At 43.8% G+C, this 20,618-nt stretch overlaps 1 protein-coding gene across 7 annotated transcripts in view; it reads right to left on the bottom strand.

Moving 5' to 3' along the window:
• NFAT5 (nuclear factor of activated T cells 5) overlaps positions 1-20,618 on the bottom strand; it is a 58,633-nt gene that overhangs the window by 31,680 nt on the left and 6,335 nt on the right. For 3 of the 7 annotated variants that reach the window (XM_042885852.1, XM_042885851.1, XM_042885850.1), the window contains exon 2: positions 11,182-11,307. In XM_042885852.1, coding sequence (XP_042741786.1) covers positions 11,182-11,307 — 126 coding nt within the window. Of the gene's footprint in view, positions 1-3,368; positions 3,460-11,181; positions 11,308-15,399; positions 15,472-20,618 lie in introns of those variants that run through there. The other 4 variants (XM_042885856.1, XM_042885855.1, XM_042885853.1 and 1 more) reach the window with 3 other exon arrangements.

Below are 20,618 nucleotides of genomic sequence, written 5' to 3' on the forward strand. Positions count from 1 at the left end.
TGCAATCAGTTGTTGATAAGACAGGCGTTTGGGCAGCGAGGTACTGCAGTACAGGCGATGCCTGTTATGATGAGGGACATTACACTTCACTTTTTCTCGAGACTTTTCTTAAATCCAAATTATTTCTGAAAAGGCTTAAACGTAATTGAACTATTTTATCCAGGGTAAGCCATTTAAGAGTAGCATAAAAATTACATTCAACTACAATATATACTTCATTAGCAGCAGAAGTCAGAAAATCTTCCTGCAGTCTCCTTGTTATTTACATGGGTCATCCATGATTGATGAGGAAGGCTTTTTAAAAAGGCATTGGTTTCTTACAGCTTCTCTGTGCTAAATAAAATTGAAAGTAAATCAAAGGTATTTCACATTGGAGTCAAGTGAAATGCAGTGGTTGTTACAGAGCACAACAAATCAATTCTGCTTTTATTCACACAGGGAGTCCCTTCCTCAAATCTCCCAGAGAAGCAGGAGCGGATGAATGATACCAGTTCCATTTCCCAGTTTGTTCTTTGGCAAATATAGCGGCTGAAATTGGAGAATTCAGTCACTTTGAACTGCATTCCAATTTAAAGGCAAATTTATCCTTTATATATCATGCATTAATGCAATGCTTTTTTTCAAAAACATTTATAGGATTGGCAAGAACTATTAAATCCAGATATTAATTTCAGTGACAATATTTAGAAGCTGATTTGCAGCCACTTTGAGTTGAGATTGTTGCTATTTGTGATGCTTCCTTTGTTTTGTTAAAATAGAATTAGTTTCTATTCATCCTTTATGCACTCAAGGAAACAGAAACACGTGCTGTGTTTGCAAACAGAATACGTGGAGCGCAGCGATGCTGGGCCGGGCTGCTGAACAGCAGCATCTCCCCTATGTAAAAAATGGCTTCTGCTCTTTTTAAACAGCTGAAGCTGAGCACAGCGCGTGTTATGATGCAGCGTACGCAGAGCTCAGGCTTTCCTGCCCCTCACAAAGACTTTGACAAATGCTTTCGGAAACGTGGTTTGATTTCCAGGTGCTGCTGTGCGGAGCCAGGAATTGGACTCAGTGTTCCCCGTGCGTCCCTTCCAACTCAGGACATTCCGTGGTTCCACAGATTAAATAATTACGAGCACTGAACCAGGCAGCAGGGCTCCAGGATCAAAAGGCTTTTGCTCCTCTATAGGGAGCTTGATACCAAGGATGGCTTTGTTTGCAATAAGTACTGGAGAAGTTCTGGAAGGGCCTTTTTAGAAGGCCTATGGGGACATCTGTCACACTTCACTCACAGCCCTGCGTTGTGCTGAGCCCCTCACTGTAAATCCAGAAATGCAAGTTGCATTTTGCCTTCAGTTTCTTCAAGAATTTTTTGTAAAATCACTAAACGAAATACTTTTCACTATGAAGCTATTTTAAAGCTGCTAACACTTTCATTATTTTAGGATGCAGCAGTTAGAAACATTTAAGTTACTACAGCTATTTCTGCCAAGTTCCCAATGCAGTTTCTTCTCCATCTCTTTTTCCTAAAGTTAAAAAACATGTATGTGTATGAATGCATGTGTTTTGCCCTGAGGAAGGAAGGAAAGAAACAAAATGTCCTTCACACATCGGTTATATTCTCCTCCATGTGTCAGACACATCCCAGTGCACCAATAAAATTAAATTATGTACACATAAGCATCGAGATGAAAAATAATGGCAAGAAAACCTCTGTCTTCAGCCATCCATATTCTCAAATGAATGCCACTACCATCCAGAAACATGCACGTGTAAAAGCATGTACAGGCCAGCGCTGTCCCTACTGAAACAGCTAAAACATGTACGAAAGAATGACAAACACCGAAGCCAATTAAACAAGCCAGCTATGTTAGAATAGCCAAAATTTAAAATACGTTTAGGGGGATGAATTAGTAATTCTGTGAACATTTTAAGTTATACAAACTGTGTTCAATTGTCAGTATTTGCTTTTTCTCACAGGCAGGCCTTTAGCCGACTCATTTTCCTTTGAGCCAGTAAACAAATAAATGAGATCAACCAACTAAGAATCCACAAAAGTTACTACAACAAGCACAGTATTGCATCTTTCACGTGGCTCCCTCTGTTACATTAGTTTATTCTGAAGCCTGTGACTACACATGCGTATCTGACACCCACAGGGGGTCTCTTGGTTGAATATGCTACGTTCAAAAAACAACTTTTCCTACAGTTTGTGGTCATTCAGTGTCGCCTGGCACTGCTTGGTGAGGTGTGAACATTTTGCACTTCCACTTTCTAAGGAAGGAAGCTTTCCCCAGTATGCAGAGAACAAACAAAATACAGCCATCAGGCATTCAGTCTGACAGCTATACCTGGTCAGCGGTCGCTCAGGTGACAGTGGAAACAAACACGCCTTGCCCAGTTCAAGCATTTCTTTTATTTGAGCTTTACTTTCCTTGGACACAGTAGGAAATAGTTACAGGAGGCTCTTTCACTTGCAGTTTAACAGTGCTTGCAATGACAAACATGTAGTTTCAACGAGCATGCACATCTGGAAATTTAAGACTGAGTATGATATTTTAACATATTTTCAAAGTAAGAATTGCTTTCAGAGCAACAACACGGAATAGAAGCCAAGTGCACATTATGGCAAGTACGAGGCCACAGTACTGTAAATGAAACATGCACCAGCTTCACAAGGCTTGGTCTTGAATTAATAGTGTGAGAGAGAACTACTGCCACGTTAGAGCAACCTCGAGCACTGCTGGCACTAAACCTCCTGAAGCTACTGACTGCCATCTCCATGCCACGTGAGACAGCTGAAATAAGTAGTGCAGAATTTGTCTTACATGTCTGTTTTTTTTCTCTCAGGTAAAGTGATAGCAAACAGTTCAACGGAAGGAGCTTCTGCTTCTGTTTTGGACAGCAGAACTTGTACACCAATCAATAATTCTGAAACATGTAAATGAAAGGCAGAAAGGAATCAAGAGCTAATAAACTGATTAGTGCCAGAGCTCAGAATGCAAGTAAAGACAACCCGTAACTCTGCACTGCTCCTAGAAGGACCAAATTTCAAAGCAATTTGAGTTGTTCCATTTTGCATCTGCTTTCCAGAAAGCCTAAAATAGGGGCCTACTGGTCCCAAACATTTACCTGACTTTGGGGAAGCCAACAAAATCATATTCACAACCAAGAGACTGAATAATTCAAGCTCTGTCTGAAATCAAAAAGCAGGCAGTGAAAGAAGGGATGCAACACGCATGTGGCACAAATGCATGCTGCTAAAAATCACAGGCTTGTTAAATATCAGAGAGTAAGGGAACATGTAGCAAAGAGCATCCCCATGAGCAGATCAGCGCAGTCTTTTTCTTTTCCATAACAAGCTATTGTAAAAGAAAATGTATTACCTCCTGAATTGCCAGCCAAGGCAATGGCATATATTTCTATATCTTATTATCTTGGGAAGGCAAACAAGGCATTCAGCCTTTTAAAAAATGTCTGAAAGGGAGAAAAAATAAAAAAATCACTTCTTGGCATTGAGGAGACTTGTCTTTGGATAAAATTCACGTGGAGCCAGAAGCCAACCCTGAAATCCTTGTTCAGCCCAATCTACAGATAGCATCCAATACAAGGGTTACCAAACCTTCCAGAACAAAGTGCCTTAATGACACCTTTTCCTTCCATCACGGCTAGAGTGCAACGCAAATCATTTCTCAGCCTGGAAGTTCCAGAGGAGATATTTTTGTTTCTAGAAGTGTTTCTGCCACCTGTACGTGAACAGCCAGGACAAGCACAGAGCCATTAAAGGACTCACCTTTTTCTAGCCTGCATCCCATGTGATCCACCATTGTATTCCAGGAAACAATTAAGCACAGAAATGGAAACTCCTCACATAGAATGAGGTTAGGGTCACATATAAGTTTAATGTGCAAAGTATACTCTTATTAAATTTGTTAATTTATCTAACATGTCATGTTTTTGTAAGACTTGTTTATTCATAGAACTACCTAACACTGGAGGAAGTGTCAGTCCAAAAACAAGGATACTACGTGCAAAATTTCCAGCATCAACCCTTGTGTTGCCAAAGGCTTTCAGGTAAAAAACAGAACTTGCAAAGTGGCTGCAAACCTGCTTTCGATACCTCACATGCCAAACTTGGGTTTCTACTTTTCTTGTTCTTGTATTACTGATGTAAAGTCAACAACTTTTCCAAAAAGAGTTTAGTTTCAAATCAGTATTAACCCACTATTTAGAAACAAAAAAAAAAAAAAAAAAAGGGAAAAAAAAAAAGGAAAAAAAAAAAAGGAAAAAAGAAGAAAAGGAAAGAAAGAAAAGAGACTTATGAAGAAGTCTGAAAACAAGACCGACCTATACCCTGGGTGAGATTGGATGGGTTAAGTGTCTCTGGCACTATTTGTCTTCACTATTGACAGACACTGTCACACAACCCACCACTCGATGCCTGTCTCTGAATGGCGAAGCTAGAATGCAAGTTAAGTGTATTAATAGAGAAAAAAAACTAGCATCCCAGCAAATATAATAAAGCAATCCAATTCACCAGTTATTAAAAAACACTCAGATTCAAGATAAGTAGGTTAATTTAATTTACGTTAAGCCCAACAGTGTAAATTCCCCTTACATTCACATGCTGAACCAAGCAGTGCATTATACTTTGGGTAAATACATCAATCAATCAGCTTTCATTATCAATGACATCCACCATTACATTCACACTCCAGTTCGGGCATCCCAGCAGCACTGTTGTTAGTGGCTCAGGCCCAGCTCAGCTCCTGCCAGGCAAGGCAGAACTCCAGGCCCTCAGCTGCTCTCCAAGCTCCCCTCAACTCCCTGTGGCCCGAAGACAGGCCTGCACAGCACATCGTGGGTCCCACAAAGCACCTCTCAAGTTAAGAATCTGCCTCTTTCGTTCTTTAGGTCCACGGTTGGTTTTTTCCCAACGAATTAGGAACTCCTCTTGGCCTTCAGGAAGTCTTCAATGCTCTTACAGCAAGTGCCTGAATTAGAGTACACTGAGGATGTTCTCTTTTTACCTTCTCTGACTCGGTTATCCATTATTAATTGAGGAACAAGCAATCCTCAAGCCTTTTTTGATGTAAGAACGAGAGCCATTTAATGCAAGAGTTTGTCGTCAAAAATCTCTCAGAATGGTAGAAGCAGTTTGTGTCTGACTGGGCAGCACTGGAAAAGTGGGATTTGTTGGCTGTGTAAGATTTGGGAAAACTGAAAATAAAGCAAATTTAGAAAAAAGATCTAGAACAAGTCTCCGTGATCCTTTACATGCAGTTATCAGAGAGCTCTGCTCCACGCGGTGTGACAGACGTGTGCTCAGTGCACAGACCAGCCCACACAGCTACACTGCTCTCACTGAAGCTAGAGAGCACCCAACTGGTTTCCATAAGGCAAGAAGCTTCTCCTTTGGTGTCTCCTGGGCACAGACACTCAGCAGTCTGCCCTGAGGGACCCACAGCTCGCAGGGCACAGCTCAAAGCCTCAGTGCTGCCAAGTGAGCGTCCTGTGCTGCTCTGCTACCACAGCAAAGATGTGTTTATAGAGCACCTGCCTTGGTCTCATCCTGCAAGAAAGAAGTGCTTGCCACAACTGAAAGAAGCACAGCGTGGACAGACATCCCTGAAGGCATCCTCCTGGGGGCTACAGGAAGGCACCTCAGCTGGGAGCGGTGGGAAGGGAAGGGAAAAGCCTACAAAGAAATGGAAGTTTTTACAGACATTGGAGATCAACTACAAAGAAGCAGCTTTCTTTTTCTGATAATTTGTTTACAGCGTGTAGTCATAAGCCCAGTAGTGGCACCGATCTCTTTGAAATTCTTTGAAATTTCTGGTAATTATTTCTGAATCAACAGGAAAAACTGACTACTGACACCAGGAAGGATGACAAAGTGAGAAAACATTTTCAATAAAAATCTAAATTAAGAAGCTCGACTAACTATTCAAAAATAAAACAAATCTTCATTTTGAAGTATTAGAATCTTCAGTTTGGAAATGATGCAAAAAGCCTTATCTTTGCAGGGGAAAATGACCCATATCCTTAGCACTCAGTGTCTGCCCACAGGTAATCCAAATATTTATCTATTTTGCTACAGTAGCATCTGAGAAGCAAAGCTTTATTTTCATAATTAAAATGACCAGAAATGCTTAAAGCAAGATAACAGCTCTTTGATCCACAAAGCTGAATTACTCCTGTTGGGGACAAGTAGTTTATCCCTTTATTTAAAGAGGAGTATAAGATTGACACAGAAAGGTAAAATTTTGTCATTCCGAACATAAACCTCTAGGATATAAGCATAAGAAACATGGGAGGCAGAAAAATTCAATAGGTAACAGATAAACTGTATCTAAACATGAAGATACAAAAGAGTTCAGTACACACATCTCAATGGCAAAAAAAAATCCGTTCCTCTTCTTACACCACCACCACTCCTTGTGGGGAATTCAGTTTCAGATGAGAACTCAAACCTGCCAGAGTGACACGACGCAGGAAAGAAAACACTATCCTGAGGAGCAATATGAAAATACAGAAGGATATATTGGCCTCCGTGGTAAATGCACAGCAGCACAAGAGAGCATCAAGTAGCTGAAGAAGCTCCTTCCAAACTCCATTACAGCAAGAAGGAGCAGATGATAAGAAGATGGAACAGTTTTCTCAACGAGGGCTGTGAAGGTTTGAACATTCCTGTCTCTGGAAATAAAGAATGAATATGCAGTGCTTGTTTAAAGTACACGGCTGGAAATACTTGTGAACCAACCCCAAAAGACAAGAACAAGGAACTGATCTACTAACGAGAAAGACACCTTTGAGGAAGGACTTAAATTAGCAGTTGGTATTTTAAGCATTGAAGCACTTCCTCAGTACATCTTGACCAACAGGAAAAAACTGGTCAACCTCTACAAGCAAGTGAAAAGAATCAAGCATTCCTCCTTACAGCCGGAGCCTAACACTGTGCAGAAGGCACTGGTAAAGCTTCAGCCACGCTTCTTTCATGCAAGACATCTCCAGGCACAGCTTACAGTAACATCTCTCAGCATGACACCTTCATGTACTTCAAGAGTCTGCACAATGATTCACGTTCAATGTATTTATGGTACTGCATACCAGGCAAAATCCTATGCCCTGAACAAAGACACCTGCGATGCAAATAACAAGCCAGAGAATGCTTTATAGGGGTAAAAATCAGATCCCTTCTCTCCTTTCTGCTTTCCAGAGGTCTAACAGACTTAGAAGCTTGAGATAGCAGCTAAGGTTGTGAACATAGCAGCTCAAAATCCTAGAGTTCTATTAAATTATACTTGCCTGATCGTTATTGAGAGAGTGGGTAATAGCACTTTTGTCTAGATTAACAAATATCAGATACACATTTATTAACAAGTTAATGAATCCAATCAGCAACATTCCATTTTAGTACTTGTAAAGCTGTTCCGTAGATTGCAAGACAAATTTCAAAATGGAAAAACTAGAAGTCTGTCCCTGAAAGGTCACTGCAGCTAAAACCATCCTGCTCCTCCAAAAAAACCAAGTTGTTCACTGCAGCAACAGATCTACCTCCATCACAATATTTTCATGGAACAAAATCCCCCAGAATAGTGCCTGACAGGAAAGCCTTGAGCAAGCTGAGTTTCAGGCATGTACTACCTTGCTGTGTTTTGAGAAGCAGAGAACAAACTATATTACCTACTACAGGAGTAGTAAAAAACTTTCATCCCATAGGACCGTTCCTGACGGCACAATCCTCTCATTATCAAAAGGACATCTGTGATAGACTTCCACACAGTGTGCTAGCAGAACTTCTTAAAGGAAGGCCTGGTTTGAAAAGAGATAAATGAGAATAACCTACAGCACTATGGAGACTAATAATCATTTCTCTGCCACTTCCAAAAAACGGCGAAGTTTTAGAACAAGTAAGGGCTGACAAAAACGACAACAAAGAGAGGCACTAAGCAGGGAAAGATTTCAGAACAAACAGGTCTATGCCACAAGCCAAGGACATTTCTCCTCCTCATCCTATCATCTGTACAGTGGCAACTACCTGAAAATGCTATTAAGGACATGAAATACACAAACGAGAGCCAATCGTGGTGTTTAACAGTAAATTTTAGACTCATGTTTTCCTGTACAGACAGACATATATAAAGCCCAGGCTGATTTCCTTCTTCTTTCCTGTTAAGAAATTAAAGCCCAGCTAGACTTCTCATTATAACAAGAGGCAGGGCTTGGTAATGCAGTAGTAATTCAAAGACACTATAGCAATCGTAAAGCAATTAGTGAAAGCAGCAGGACCCAATACACCCATGTATGTAGAAACGTGGCACACCTATGGCAAGAGTGCAGCTGAAACACCTGTGCTCAATTCTGCTGAGAAAGATGAGGTTTGGCTGCAGAAGAAACACACAGATAACCCCACCAAAAAGCAAAAGCACTCCTGGGATTCCGAAAGGCAGCTGAACGCTGGGCAATGCACGGCTCCAGGGCAGCTGCAGGCCCCAGCGCTGCCTGAGAAGAGCTGAGCTCAAAGCAGCTTGGAGGAACCAAAGGCAGGCAGCACCAGCAGGAATATGGGGAGGGGGGACGGGGGGACTGACTCTGATGTCACTGAGGAAAGTGTAAGCTCCCCTTTCTTGCTTCTTCCTTCACCTACAACTTTGGTACACGTGCTTTCTCTGTTCCTAAAATTTGTCCCCAGCTTCAAAGAGGAATGAGACTTGGCATCAGACTTACAGCAATTACCAAGCACCACTCCATCCGTGATGCATCTGGAGCATTTTCCCCTTCCTCCTGACACGAGGAGAAGGAGCTAGGGCCGTCCTTTCAGCTCGGTGCTGTGCCTATATTTTGGATCATCGTCCACAGACCCGCCTCCAAGTAAACAGCTATCTAAGATGCACTTATCACGACACGGTGGAGGACAGAAAACCCATTAACACCTTAAAAATATCTGGTAACATTCAGTGGCCAGAATTCTGAGGCAGAGTGTGCACGGAGGCCTTTAAAGGCAGCAGCCACGCTGCTTTGGGCTGGGGCTTATCTCTGCTCACATGTGCACGCAGCACAACCGGCTGTGGAATTATCCTGGTCATCACAATCATATGTTTAGAAAAGAGCAAGATTCAATTGTTCTTGTCCTCACTGTGGTGGAAAGTGACATAACCAATGAAAACAAAACCAGCCTCTGCTCTGTTTTCTTAATTTTTTTTCCCAGCAACGAGGAGGACTGTAGTTTCTTGTACTTGGTGCTTCCGATCCAAAGCTGAATGGCACTCAGATACTTAACTGTCTCGTCACAACACTGATGGAAGGCCTCCAGAGCCAGAGCTCAGCAAACAGTGTAAACTACCACAAAGCGACAGCCACCTTTTCTCACTGCTCCTTCCTCCTCATCTTACTCCTCCCCTCGTGCCACCAAAGGCACTGTGCAGCCCCGGCTCTTGGCTGAAGCAGGTCCCTCAGCAGCACTCGGATGAAAACCTCTTCTGTTAGCAGTGGGATCAGCTCAAAGTCTTTGTGAAACTTCTATACCTCTGACATTGAGAAGTGTTCTTAATTGAATGAGTAAATGTCCTCCTTTCAGTGTTTGCAAATAAATCTCCACAGTATTCTTTGCAGTTTTTCATTGAATAAAATCTTGCTGCAGTTTAACCCCAAGATAGCTGACACGTTCTTGGTTTTTTTAGAGGAGCTGGACTGGCTGTTAGCAGACACTAAATACCTGAAGGAAACAGACCTTTAGTTCCATTCACCTCAAGTGTTTAAGATTTCTCTGTTAGAAACAGAATTAATTAGCAGTTTGTGTCTGTCTGTGGATTTAGAGTGTAACAGGGTTTGTGGGTTTTTTTGTTAAGATCTGTGTCGCTACAGGATTTGGTCGCTGCTGTATCTTTGAACAAAACTGATCTTTAAGTACCTTGATTTTAGAAATATATGCCCAGATTATTTTTGAATAACTGCTACAAAAATAACAAAGTCTTTCAAGATAATTAATAAAAACATATTTTTCTTCAATGCGATTACTGAAGTTCCACTGTGCACAGTTAAATCCACAGGTTCTCTCTGAAGAAGTCTGGCGAAACATGACAGGTGAGCAGTGCTGTAAAGTTTTTCCAACAAGTCTACAATCACTTTAATTTCTCATCAAGATTCCTGTGCCATGCAAATGTGGTAAACGTTATCATATAAATACTTAATGCATATGAACTTGTAGAGAGAAAAAAGACTAAAGCAGCTATCAGAATCCTCATCTCACACACACACATTTTTCCTCAGGTAACTTAAGGCCAAATAGGAAATTGGAACATTACTCTGTAATGGATGTGGGGATCAAATTATGAAAAACAAACAACCAGCCCTCATCCAGTGATGATGAAATTTATCATTTTCCCCCTTTTTCCTCATTGCACAGATGTTCAGTAATCTATAGCGGTTACTGACAAGAATTCCAGATGCAAACCAGCACTAAGACTAACCTCACAAATGAGAACTTTGCCCTTAAATGCTGACCTTATTTTTAATGAAGACCAATGACAGAGTCTTTAGATTGAAGTCTAAAACATGGGAGTAGCTAGAGAAGAAAAAGATACAAAGGTCGTGCCTCATTTTTACGTGCTGACAGTTAGAAAAAGAAGTAACTTATCAGTGCTATAAATGTGCTGTCCTGACTAATATTTCACATTCTCATGTGAATATAATATATAATTTTATAATACGTTACACTAGAGAGCTATGTCAGAATGGAGTTTAAATACCAAGCTTCCTCATCAGGCCTCTGAAAAGAAAACACAACCTTTCTTCCTCCCTATAGCCTGAGAACTCCCATGGCCCCACACAATCTCCATTCCTTTTTTTTTTTTAATCCTCACCAGAATTCACAGTTCTACAGCTGGTCAGCATTTGGACTCAAACAGGTACGAGTACCTCTAACGACAGAGTGCATGCCAGGAGCTGAGGGCTGTTCTGAGTAATAGCAGAATAGGAAAATCAATAACATCTACAGATAAATTGTATGTGAAATACAGCAACTACTGACATAGCACACTTCATTATTTAAATCACCTAGTTTGTTAGATTATATTTCCTACGTTTTCACAAAACTTCTCCACAAGCCTTTTACAACCAAAACTTTGCCAGCACTGTTCATGTTGGCCAGAACGTTACAAACCTTAACAAAGCAACAGAATAAATGAGAATGCTTACCAGCAGCAACTACAGCTGGAGGAGGCGAACCTGCCTCACCACCACTTGTTTGGCTCATGGATGCTACAGATGTTTCTCTGGAAGGTGGCAACTGCAGCTCCTTTGGGAGAAGATCATAGACAGATTCTGTTGGACAGAGAAAAGGAAAAAGTTTTAATAAAAAATGTATTCCTGATCAGTAAGAGAGAAGATAATGTATTTGTGTAAGAGATATGAACAATGACTCAACATTTTCAGAACCTCCCTAAGAAGTTACATTAAGTACATAGAGATCTCAGCGTCGCAGAATGAAGTTACTTTGGAAAACAAACCAACCATGGGAACACGAGGACACACATTCTCAAGTCCAAGACAAAAAGATAAAAATTTGTTCCAACAAAGAAATAATTCATGAACTTCCACTGAAGCTGTACTGGTTTAGAATGAAAGAGATGACAGCATATATCAAGAAATTCACGAGCATTGAAGGCAAACATGCACTCAGTGCAAACTGTGCAAATGACTTTCAAAGAAAGAGACTAATTTAGTATCACCATCTCCAGAATATCCTGCAAGGTCTTCCCATGTAATAAGTGTCAGTTCCCGTTATCTAAGATCCCTTACTTCCATTTATTTGCAGCATTTTTCTTGCCTCGGACTTCTCAGTAAACTGCTGCAGATACTGCAAAGCAAGCTCTACCAAGAATGCTGGTGGTGACCCTGCATCGCACCCAGCACCCCGAACTGTGCAGGAGCACCACCTCAACACCACTGCACGTACACCTTTCCAGGAGGCACAAAGAACGCGCCCAGCGTGGAGATGGATGGATGTCTTTACATTCCCTGGCTTGCAAAGGGAGCATGCGTGGCCCTGGGGCTCTGTGCTCCTGTTTACCAGCCTGTCTGAGCGGGGCAGACTGGTGAAGCCCAGGCAGGACAGCCAGGAGTCGGTTACTGCTGCAAGCTGTCGCTGGCACTCAGCTTCTGAACTTGCAACATAAGGCACTAAAACTTATCAGGAAGGTTCATTACACCTTCAAATCAGCTTGCATACAGGAAGGAGTTAGCGAGAGACCCTGGCAGCGCACTTACAACTGATGTCAGGGCTTTTCACCCTCTGTTCTCCTTCTTGACCTGCAAGGCCAGTCCTGATGCACGGAAGCGAAGTTCCAGCAGAGGACAGACATGCCTTCACACCTTTTAAAACCCAGCTGGCGTAACTCAAGCTCCCAAGCCTACCTCGAGCTCTGCAGGCACAAAAAGGCAGCCAGCAGTGCATATTTGTAGGAGGTGGTTGGTTGTCATGCCACATTCTGAGAAAGCTTCCATGAACCACAAATCCCAAGCAGTTTTCAAAGAAAACGTTTACTTATTTCCATGTTGAACGCCTCCTATAAGCTTGGTCAGTGCAATAGCTGTCAATATGACGAAAACATCTCCAAATAAAACGTGGCATTTGGAAGCCATGAGATGTGCGTGGGTCCATTTCCTGCTGAACCACAGACTGTCTTCAGGATGAGGATCTTGACCCAAAGGCCGAGATTGCTGCCGCAGCAACAGAGGCCCCACAGCAGCGGCAGCCGCGCAGCTGCCCCCGGTGCACAGCAGCCCCCAGCAGGGGAGCAGCAGCAGCCCCACAGCCACAGGCTGCCGGGTGTATTTTTACCTGCATGTAGAATACATGCATACATTTTCACTTCTCACTGTTGCCTCCCAAGACATCCTCCTTGAGAGGACCGCTCATCATTATAATTCCAACATGACTCATAAGATATTGGTGTTAGTTACAAAGCCTCGTTCCAGCTAAGTAATTAGGTGGGATCGAGCTTTCATCTTATTTAAAATATGTATTTTTAATTCTCAGAAGTGACAAAGGCATGTCAAATCCGCTGCTCTAAAGGGATGCTCAGAGCCAAAAGCCCCAAAGCAGTTTCTCACGGAACAGATAATTTTAGCACAAATACGACCCACAACAAGCACAAATACCATCTTTGTGAATAATTCTAACAATATGATAGAGAGCACGGGGAGGAAAAGCAGGCATTCAAACTGAAGCACATTCCCGAAGATCACAAGACCATTAAGAGCAAACCTTTAATTTCATGCTTCATTGCTAAAACACCACGCGACTCCAAACGGCCTCACCCACAGCAGCCGACTGCTATCCCCACACCTGAACACTGCGCCAACAAGTCCAACGTCACATCTAAGCCAAGGGGAACCTCCTGGATTTTCCTCAGCACAGCTACAGCTTTGTGAGCTAACGCACATCTCTCAGGAGCTGCATTATTGAGAACCACCCTGCAGAACTTCCCTCGGGAATCTGAAAGGGTTTGGGTACCTTTAAGGAAACATGCCACATCAAACCTGCTCCTAACACATCAGACTTCAAATGAAACTTTGTGTTTTCACCTAAACACAGGCCAGTGTTTATATATGCTGCACTATAAATAGCATTAAAGCAGAAACTGACAAATGCCAGAAAGATTAGCCTTACTGCAAGGAAACCGATTCTTCCCGGGGGATGCGGCTTCTCCCCATGCTCTGCCATACTTAAACAGCTCAGGCTCCTTTCTTACTGATCAGCTCGTTGCTGCTGCTGTTTGGTTTTCCTTTGGTTGTTTCTTTGGTAGTGGAGTGGGGTTTTTTATTTGTTTTTTAACACACACGCTCCTTCTGCCAGAATTTTGCACTTACTCACACGGAAAACATCAACAAGAAAAAGCAGTTATCTAAATGTAGCATTGCATTTGAAAGCAAAAATAATTTTTAAAAAATTAACATGAAAAATACGTAAACAGAATTGCTGTTTTCAGCAGGCACTGTGCTGAATGAAGGAGTCAGGCTGCAGTCAGCTGGCAGCACCAGTACCTCCTAATTTACTGCTGGTTTTAAATCCCCTTGGAGAACGCACCCATTGATCTCGAGTTTCTGTTCTTCCCTACCAGCAGCTCCATGTATACCCAGCATTTTCCCTGAATACATTTTTTTTTTTATGCCAGATAGGAAAAGAGGAACCTGCATTTCAGGACTGTTCTTGCTGCGAAGCATAAACAAGACGGACACACCAGCCCAGCTCAGCAGCAGCCCTGAACTGCTCACATCCATCCCCACACAGCCACGCTGCCAGCTATCCCACCCCACTCACAGCCACCTCCCAGATCCCCCCCCCACCCCTCAGAATACCTCCCGGGACCCACCAGGAGAGCCCAGGCTTCACACATTCTAGTACTGAAATCAAGGACACACAGGGACAGGCAGATTTACACCAAGTACTTCAAGCGTCGAGTTTCTTCACCCGCCCTTTATCCAATTATCCCAGCACTGTAATCTCTCTGCAATCAGCTGCCCGTAACTTTGATGTTGCTGCCAATAGCATTGCCACCTCAGAAAACTGCACTTCACGTGGCCGTCCTGCCAGAACAACAGCCCAGATCCCGAGTCCATAACCAACCCTGCAAAATTTCAGATCCTCTGCGAGCATACAGCTAGAGGTGGCCTAAGCCCCTCAGAACTGAACGTTCCTCTCCCGGCTTTGGATACGTCCCACAGAAAAATCACTGGTGTGCTCACCTCCCAGTGACACCGGACAATTCCCCTTTTGGGCAGGCCCCCATTGTCAGAAGATAAACCACTGCCAGGTAAAAGCTCTCTCATTAAATATGAGCCTAATGCTGACACGGGGACAGATGCTCCTGCTTCAAGTAAGTGGAAGGTGGGAAGAGGAAAGAAGCAGTTTCCTCAAAACAGTTCATGAAAGGAGCTGAAAACAATCGGCGCAGCTGTAGCCCAGCAAACCCAGCACACCCAGAGCCAGCATTGCCTCACATGCAGCAACTGCAAGCCTTCTCTGTAGCTACTCACATGGAATGAGCCTTGAATGACTCCTCAGTTACATCCCCATAGAAGTTCCAGCTATACAGATGAAGAGTTGTGATCCCAGCAATTCAGTGCCTCGCTGGCTCTCACTGTGCCAGAACTGGTTCATGACGCTGCAGGAGGACTCATCTCCTCCCCAGGCTCTGTGAGGTGGCTCGTTGGGTGCAGCTGAACCACCACAACTCCCAAAGCACAGCCAGGCCATCCCCAAAGCCCTCAGCCCCTTCCCAAAGTGACAGCAGTGCCCTGCGTGCAGAGCAGCCATGCAGGACAGCACGGGGCACAGCCGGTGCACTGGGGGCACACAGAGCATTCCCACAGGCTTTTTGCCTTTAAGGGTATGTACTGGAAATCTCTTACCACTTCCTTGGCCTTCTGAGCAAGGACAGTCCTTGTGTTTAATAAGCTGCCCGCACCGAACAGCTATCCACTTCATCCCCACCAGTACAGTTCTCCTCAACATGGTTTAATACCCATGCAGATTTGGCTGCTTCTCCCGAAGCCACTTCCTTGCTGTAGCACATGACAGTCACACCAGAGATTAGACAAACCTTGGTGCTCTCTTCTAATCAGCTGGCAGCATGCTAGCAGAAATCTCTTCTAATGAGGTACTCCAAGCTGATCAAAAAACAAGCAAGCAAACAGGCAAAGAGATGTTTACATGGAACTAAATTAAAAAACAATTAGAAGTACACAAACATGCAAGTAGCTCCAGCTGTAGAGGCTGCAAGTGAGGAAAGTACAGTGGAGCACACATGCTCTGCAAATGAAGGACACTGGAGAGAAAGTGAAAAAAACTAAACCACCAAAACCAGTGTCCATGCTGCATACATCCCCAGGCAGCATAAAAAATCAGGTTCAAAGTGCCCGTGCACATACAGATTTTGTGATGCTCAGTCAACTCATGCTGAAGTGTAGGGTTTGGAGCTAAACCTGTATTGCAAGGTCTCTGCTGTCACACCCCACTCCAAAGTCAGCTGCTGTTTAATGAAGCTCTGTGCGCAATTGAGGTCTTTCAGAAATGTTTGTAGAAGGCACTAAAACCAAAATCTACGCTGTATCTGAAAAGTCAAAGCTTCTGGTCCTTTCAGAAGAACCCACGTTTTTGTTGGTTGTTTTTGGTTTGCTTATTTTTAACTTGAAGTCTGGTTCTACCCACAAATCCAGTCTATGACAAACAATATAGTTGCATACAATAAACCCAGTCACTAAACAACACCACAATAGCTCAGTTCACAAAGGGTTCTGAAAGGGAGGTGGGAGTGTTACGTCAGCTCTAAATACTCAACACACAAGCAAAGCCTTGCTTTGTAACAACATGTTAGCGTCAGGAGACCCTGGTGGATTTTTCTGTAACAAAAGCTTGGGTGTGGGAACACATTCAAGCAAACCATTTCACATCAGGAAGAGCCTGCAGGAGCCGATCAGCTCCCTCCATACATACACCAAGGGAAACCAGGTCTTCCCACATACCCCACGTATGGTTTAATTGAACAAGTTCAGTTCTTACAGTACAGAACGATGTGCGCTGCTGCAGGGATCGTCTGCACCCAGCCCATCTGAGCTCAGGTCTGCAGGGAGATGCAGGCAGGCAGCCTGAGGCTTTGTGCCCCTAAGTCAGCAAGGAGAAGCGCTACAGCCACGCTGAGTGCACACCTCCACACATGTACAAATGGCACAGGATTTGTGCACGACCAGCAGAAGGTGCAAGCCATCAAGCTGACAGGCTGGGGCAGGGAACTCCTTCACAGCCTTGATGCATACATCCCAAAGCACATTACGAGGCTGTCAGCACGATTTCTCCTGTCTGCACAAGCAGAAACTGAGCCACAGGCAGGCAGCAGCTGATGAGGCTGCGCAGCCACCAGCACGCAGTGGGACACGGCTGTGTCCATGCAGGCCGGTGCTCAGTCTGCTGGGCAACACCATAGCAGTGCGTACACGACACCTCTGGGGGTGTCTCAGAATAACGTGATTAAACACAGGACTCAGCTCAAACCAACGCTTAACCAGGTGACAAACACGTCTGGGTTATGTCCTTCCCCGTGCGCGTACTGTGAGGAACGCATCCTTCTGAAAGGAAGGCATGCCAGCTGTGCTCCAGGCACTCGCACCGCTGCCTTCCTTCAGCTGCACCTCCAAGCAGACAGCAGTGGAAACAAGCGATAGAACTTGCTGCCTCCCTTGCGTTGCATCATCCACGCCACGAGCAGTGGCTCTGTGGATGGCAGCACAGCCAAACGCCGGGAGCGAGTCCTGCCACCAGTGCTCCCATTACTGCCAATACTGCAGAGCTGTACTGCCGCTACAGCAACAGTGGCAGGTTTTCAAAGAAACTGCAGTGTATACAGGGCCGTTTTACACAACCAAACATCAAATCTTCCTTCCAGTTCCCTCTGGCTTCAGACAAAAGCAGCGAACCCTAAATCAACACAACTTGTGAGCACACAGGGAAAGGCAGATGCCATCGCTCTGCCCACAGCAGAAAACTTTGATTAAGAAGCTGATGTTGGTGAAAGTCCCCTGTGAGCAGCAGCAGAGGAGCTGCACCGTGCTGCTGACACGCGGCACAACGCACGGCACACGCTGCTGAGCAGGAGGAGCTCTGACACACAGCCCCTTTGCTTTGAACAGGTCCATCAGCAGCATACGATGAACCAAGTCACTGAAGTTTTACCGCAACTCCTCCATTGCTGCCTCTCGTATTGAAAAATAAATACGTGAAATCCAAAAGGTTTTTTCCTCCTTTTTTAAAGCTGCAAGTGTTGAGAACAAAAATGCTCGTATTAGAAGGGTAACTGTGCCAATAATTTATACCTGAACAGAAGTCACTTACTGCAGCGTTCCACCAACCTTCAGAAAAGCTGTTAATCTCAGCATTCAGGGTTCTGCTCAGCAGGGTAGGGTTGAGAAATTAATCCTTTTAAAGTTGAATTTCAACAACTGACAAAGGCATGTGTTAGCTGAACTCTATTCATGGCACACGTCCAAATATCAAATAAAGCTTTCCTGGCTGTGTTTCAGTCATCCTCATTCACAGCTCAAAGAGTACTTTTATAAATGCAGACAGACAGTATAAATCCTGGGTCTTGTTTGCATCCAATTTTACAAATCTCAGAAAGACAACAACTTTATTTAGCGAGTGTCACTTCAAGAAATGGACCGGCACTGACTTACTAAAAAGTCTGTCCTGTGCCATTGTAAATTCCAGACTAAACTCCCAGAACTCTAAAGAAACAAATAGAACACAGCGGACAAAGCAGCACAGCTGAAGAATGACAGCAGCACAGAGGCACGGACCCAGGCGGGCACCGCTCAGCTCCACAGCCAAACCACCCCATCACCTCTGACTTCGCTACGTCTGAGGAGCAGCAGTGTTTGAGGAGGCACGTTGCTCTTAAACAACCCAAAATTGAGAAGAATGAAAAGAAAACAACCCAAAGCTGCCATATTTTAATTTTCCAGCATGCAGGAAACTGAACTAAGATTGCCCTTTGGAAAGAGTCCAAATATGATAGGTATGAAAATTAAGGAATTCAAACAACCCTATTTTTCCAGGTAACAACAGTAAATAACAATGTTATAACAGCAGCAACACTTTGTGATTCCAAGCAAAACGGAATGGAAAGCATACTTGTTTTCCTCCCCACCTTCATTCTGCCACTAAAAAGCTTCAACTTCATTTCCCAAATGCCCACATACTGAATGTCCAAAGCACAAGTATTAGCAATATCTGCTTACCCACCACTTTACAACATTGATATTGTGCCAAAATCAAAATCCACCAGAAACAAAGGTAACCAGGTGCTCCAGCCGGTTACATCAGTTCTGTAGGTGCAAAGCATTGCAGACAGAAGTCCATCTGACACTCCATACACTCTCATATCAGGACAGTTTCTCAGTCTTCTCAGGTTAGCACAATTTTTTCCAGTGGGCTTATTTTTGCCATCTCTTACATTTGCTGTACAACAGCTGTAACAGCACCCACTGCTGTGCCAGCAACAACAAAAAGACAGATGCACCTTTTCCTTTTGAGCCATACCACGGTACCTGACCTCAAAGAACGGCAGCGTGAAAGAATTCAGACTCTAAATACATTGCAATCAGCTCTCAGATGCAGCATTTCATAGTGAAGACAGGCCTGGAGGCCACATTCATGAGACTTGACCTGTTGCAGCGTTTCCTCCCACAGCACCATCCTCCATTCCGGAGCCCACAGGCCATCAGCACAGCCCCTGGCTCACTTCAGTAAGCTGCTGACATTAAAGGGTGCTTTCATGCACCTTCCCCAAACTGAAGAGCACTTATGCTCCCTTACCATCACTTTGGTTCCTAACTACAATTCAAGTACTATGTTTGATGATAAAGTGGGAAGCCAAGCCAAACATTCAACAGCAAAACGTGGATAAAAAGTTCTTTTCTGTATTGCGGAGCTAAAACCCCCAATGGAATCAGAGGAAGAGGAGCAGTGAAAGAATGAGTGGTGTAACTAGTCTGGAATTACCAAGTGGTAAAAAACATAGGGATGGTAATGCCAAATCAAACTAAACAGAGATAGCTTTTCTCTGATAGCAGCAGACTACAAGGAAAGGTTTACAAGAACCACTAAGCTTTGCACAGAATCCCCTCCAGGCTCTACGAGCAGCTGCAGACTGGCTCCCTTCCTTTGTGCTTTGCTGAGCAGGTGCATCCCTACAGATCCGACACCTCGACTCATTGATCCTTTTACCACCCAAAACATCCATCAGCCATTTCTGAAATTAAACAGCATTCCAAAAAAAAAAAAAAACCAAAACAATCCAACCAAATAAATCTTGCTTTAAATCACTGCCTGCTCATTGCATTGGGCGTCTCTAACTCTGAAGCCATGAACACTAACTAAAACAGCAAGGCCTGTTTATCTGTGCTTTATCATCCGTGACCCCCTCCACTTGATTCCTTGGTTTTGCATGTGCAACACTTTGTATGTGCTAAAGCTCGATGAGGATCCATGGAAAGATAATTTAACAGCAGATAAGCCTGCTGGGGGTTAGAGTTCATGGGGTAATCAGCTGGATGCAGATAACGATGCTTGCTGGACACCCCAGCAAAAGCTTCCGGGGACTCAGACGTGGACTCACTGAGGGCCACCCCCTGGAAGGGAGCAGGGCATCACAGCCTCCCACTGCTATACTGAAGGCCTCTCCAGCTCCATTAACTTGCCTTTCCCTACTGAACTTTTAAGGGAGGAGCCTCGTTCCCAGAGTTCCTTCAGCAGGTACTGGCATCCACTGCATCAGGCACCTGCTGCCACTTCCCAGGGCTTCAGCTTTCTTTCCTTTACATGTTAAAGCTTAATTCAGCAAACATAAAAGCCTGCAGATTCCCTGGCTCAGGGGTAGAAAGGTAATCTTCTGAAATGAATTCTTTTGCTATTGCATTAATGTACTGGAATACCTGCACAGCAAGCAGTACTTAATTTTACTCTAAACAATATAATCCCTTCCTTGCTGCCACACCTCTGAAAGCACCTTTTCTACTGAATTGGCAGCACGCAACTTAAACAAAGTGCTGAAGATTAAACTGAATCTTTTCAGGCC

Source organism: Lagopus leucura, unplaced genomic scaffold (genome assembly GCF_019238085.1).
Source record: "Lagopus leucura isolate 7727_CA_CO unplaced genomic scaffold, USGS_WTPT01 Super-Scaffold_100053, whole genome shotgun sequence".
Classification (NCBI taxonomy): Eukaryota; Metazoa; Chordata; class Aves; order Galliformes; family Phasianidae; genus Lagopus; species Lagopus leucura.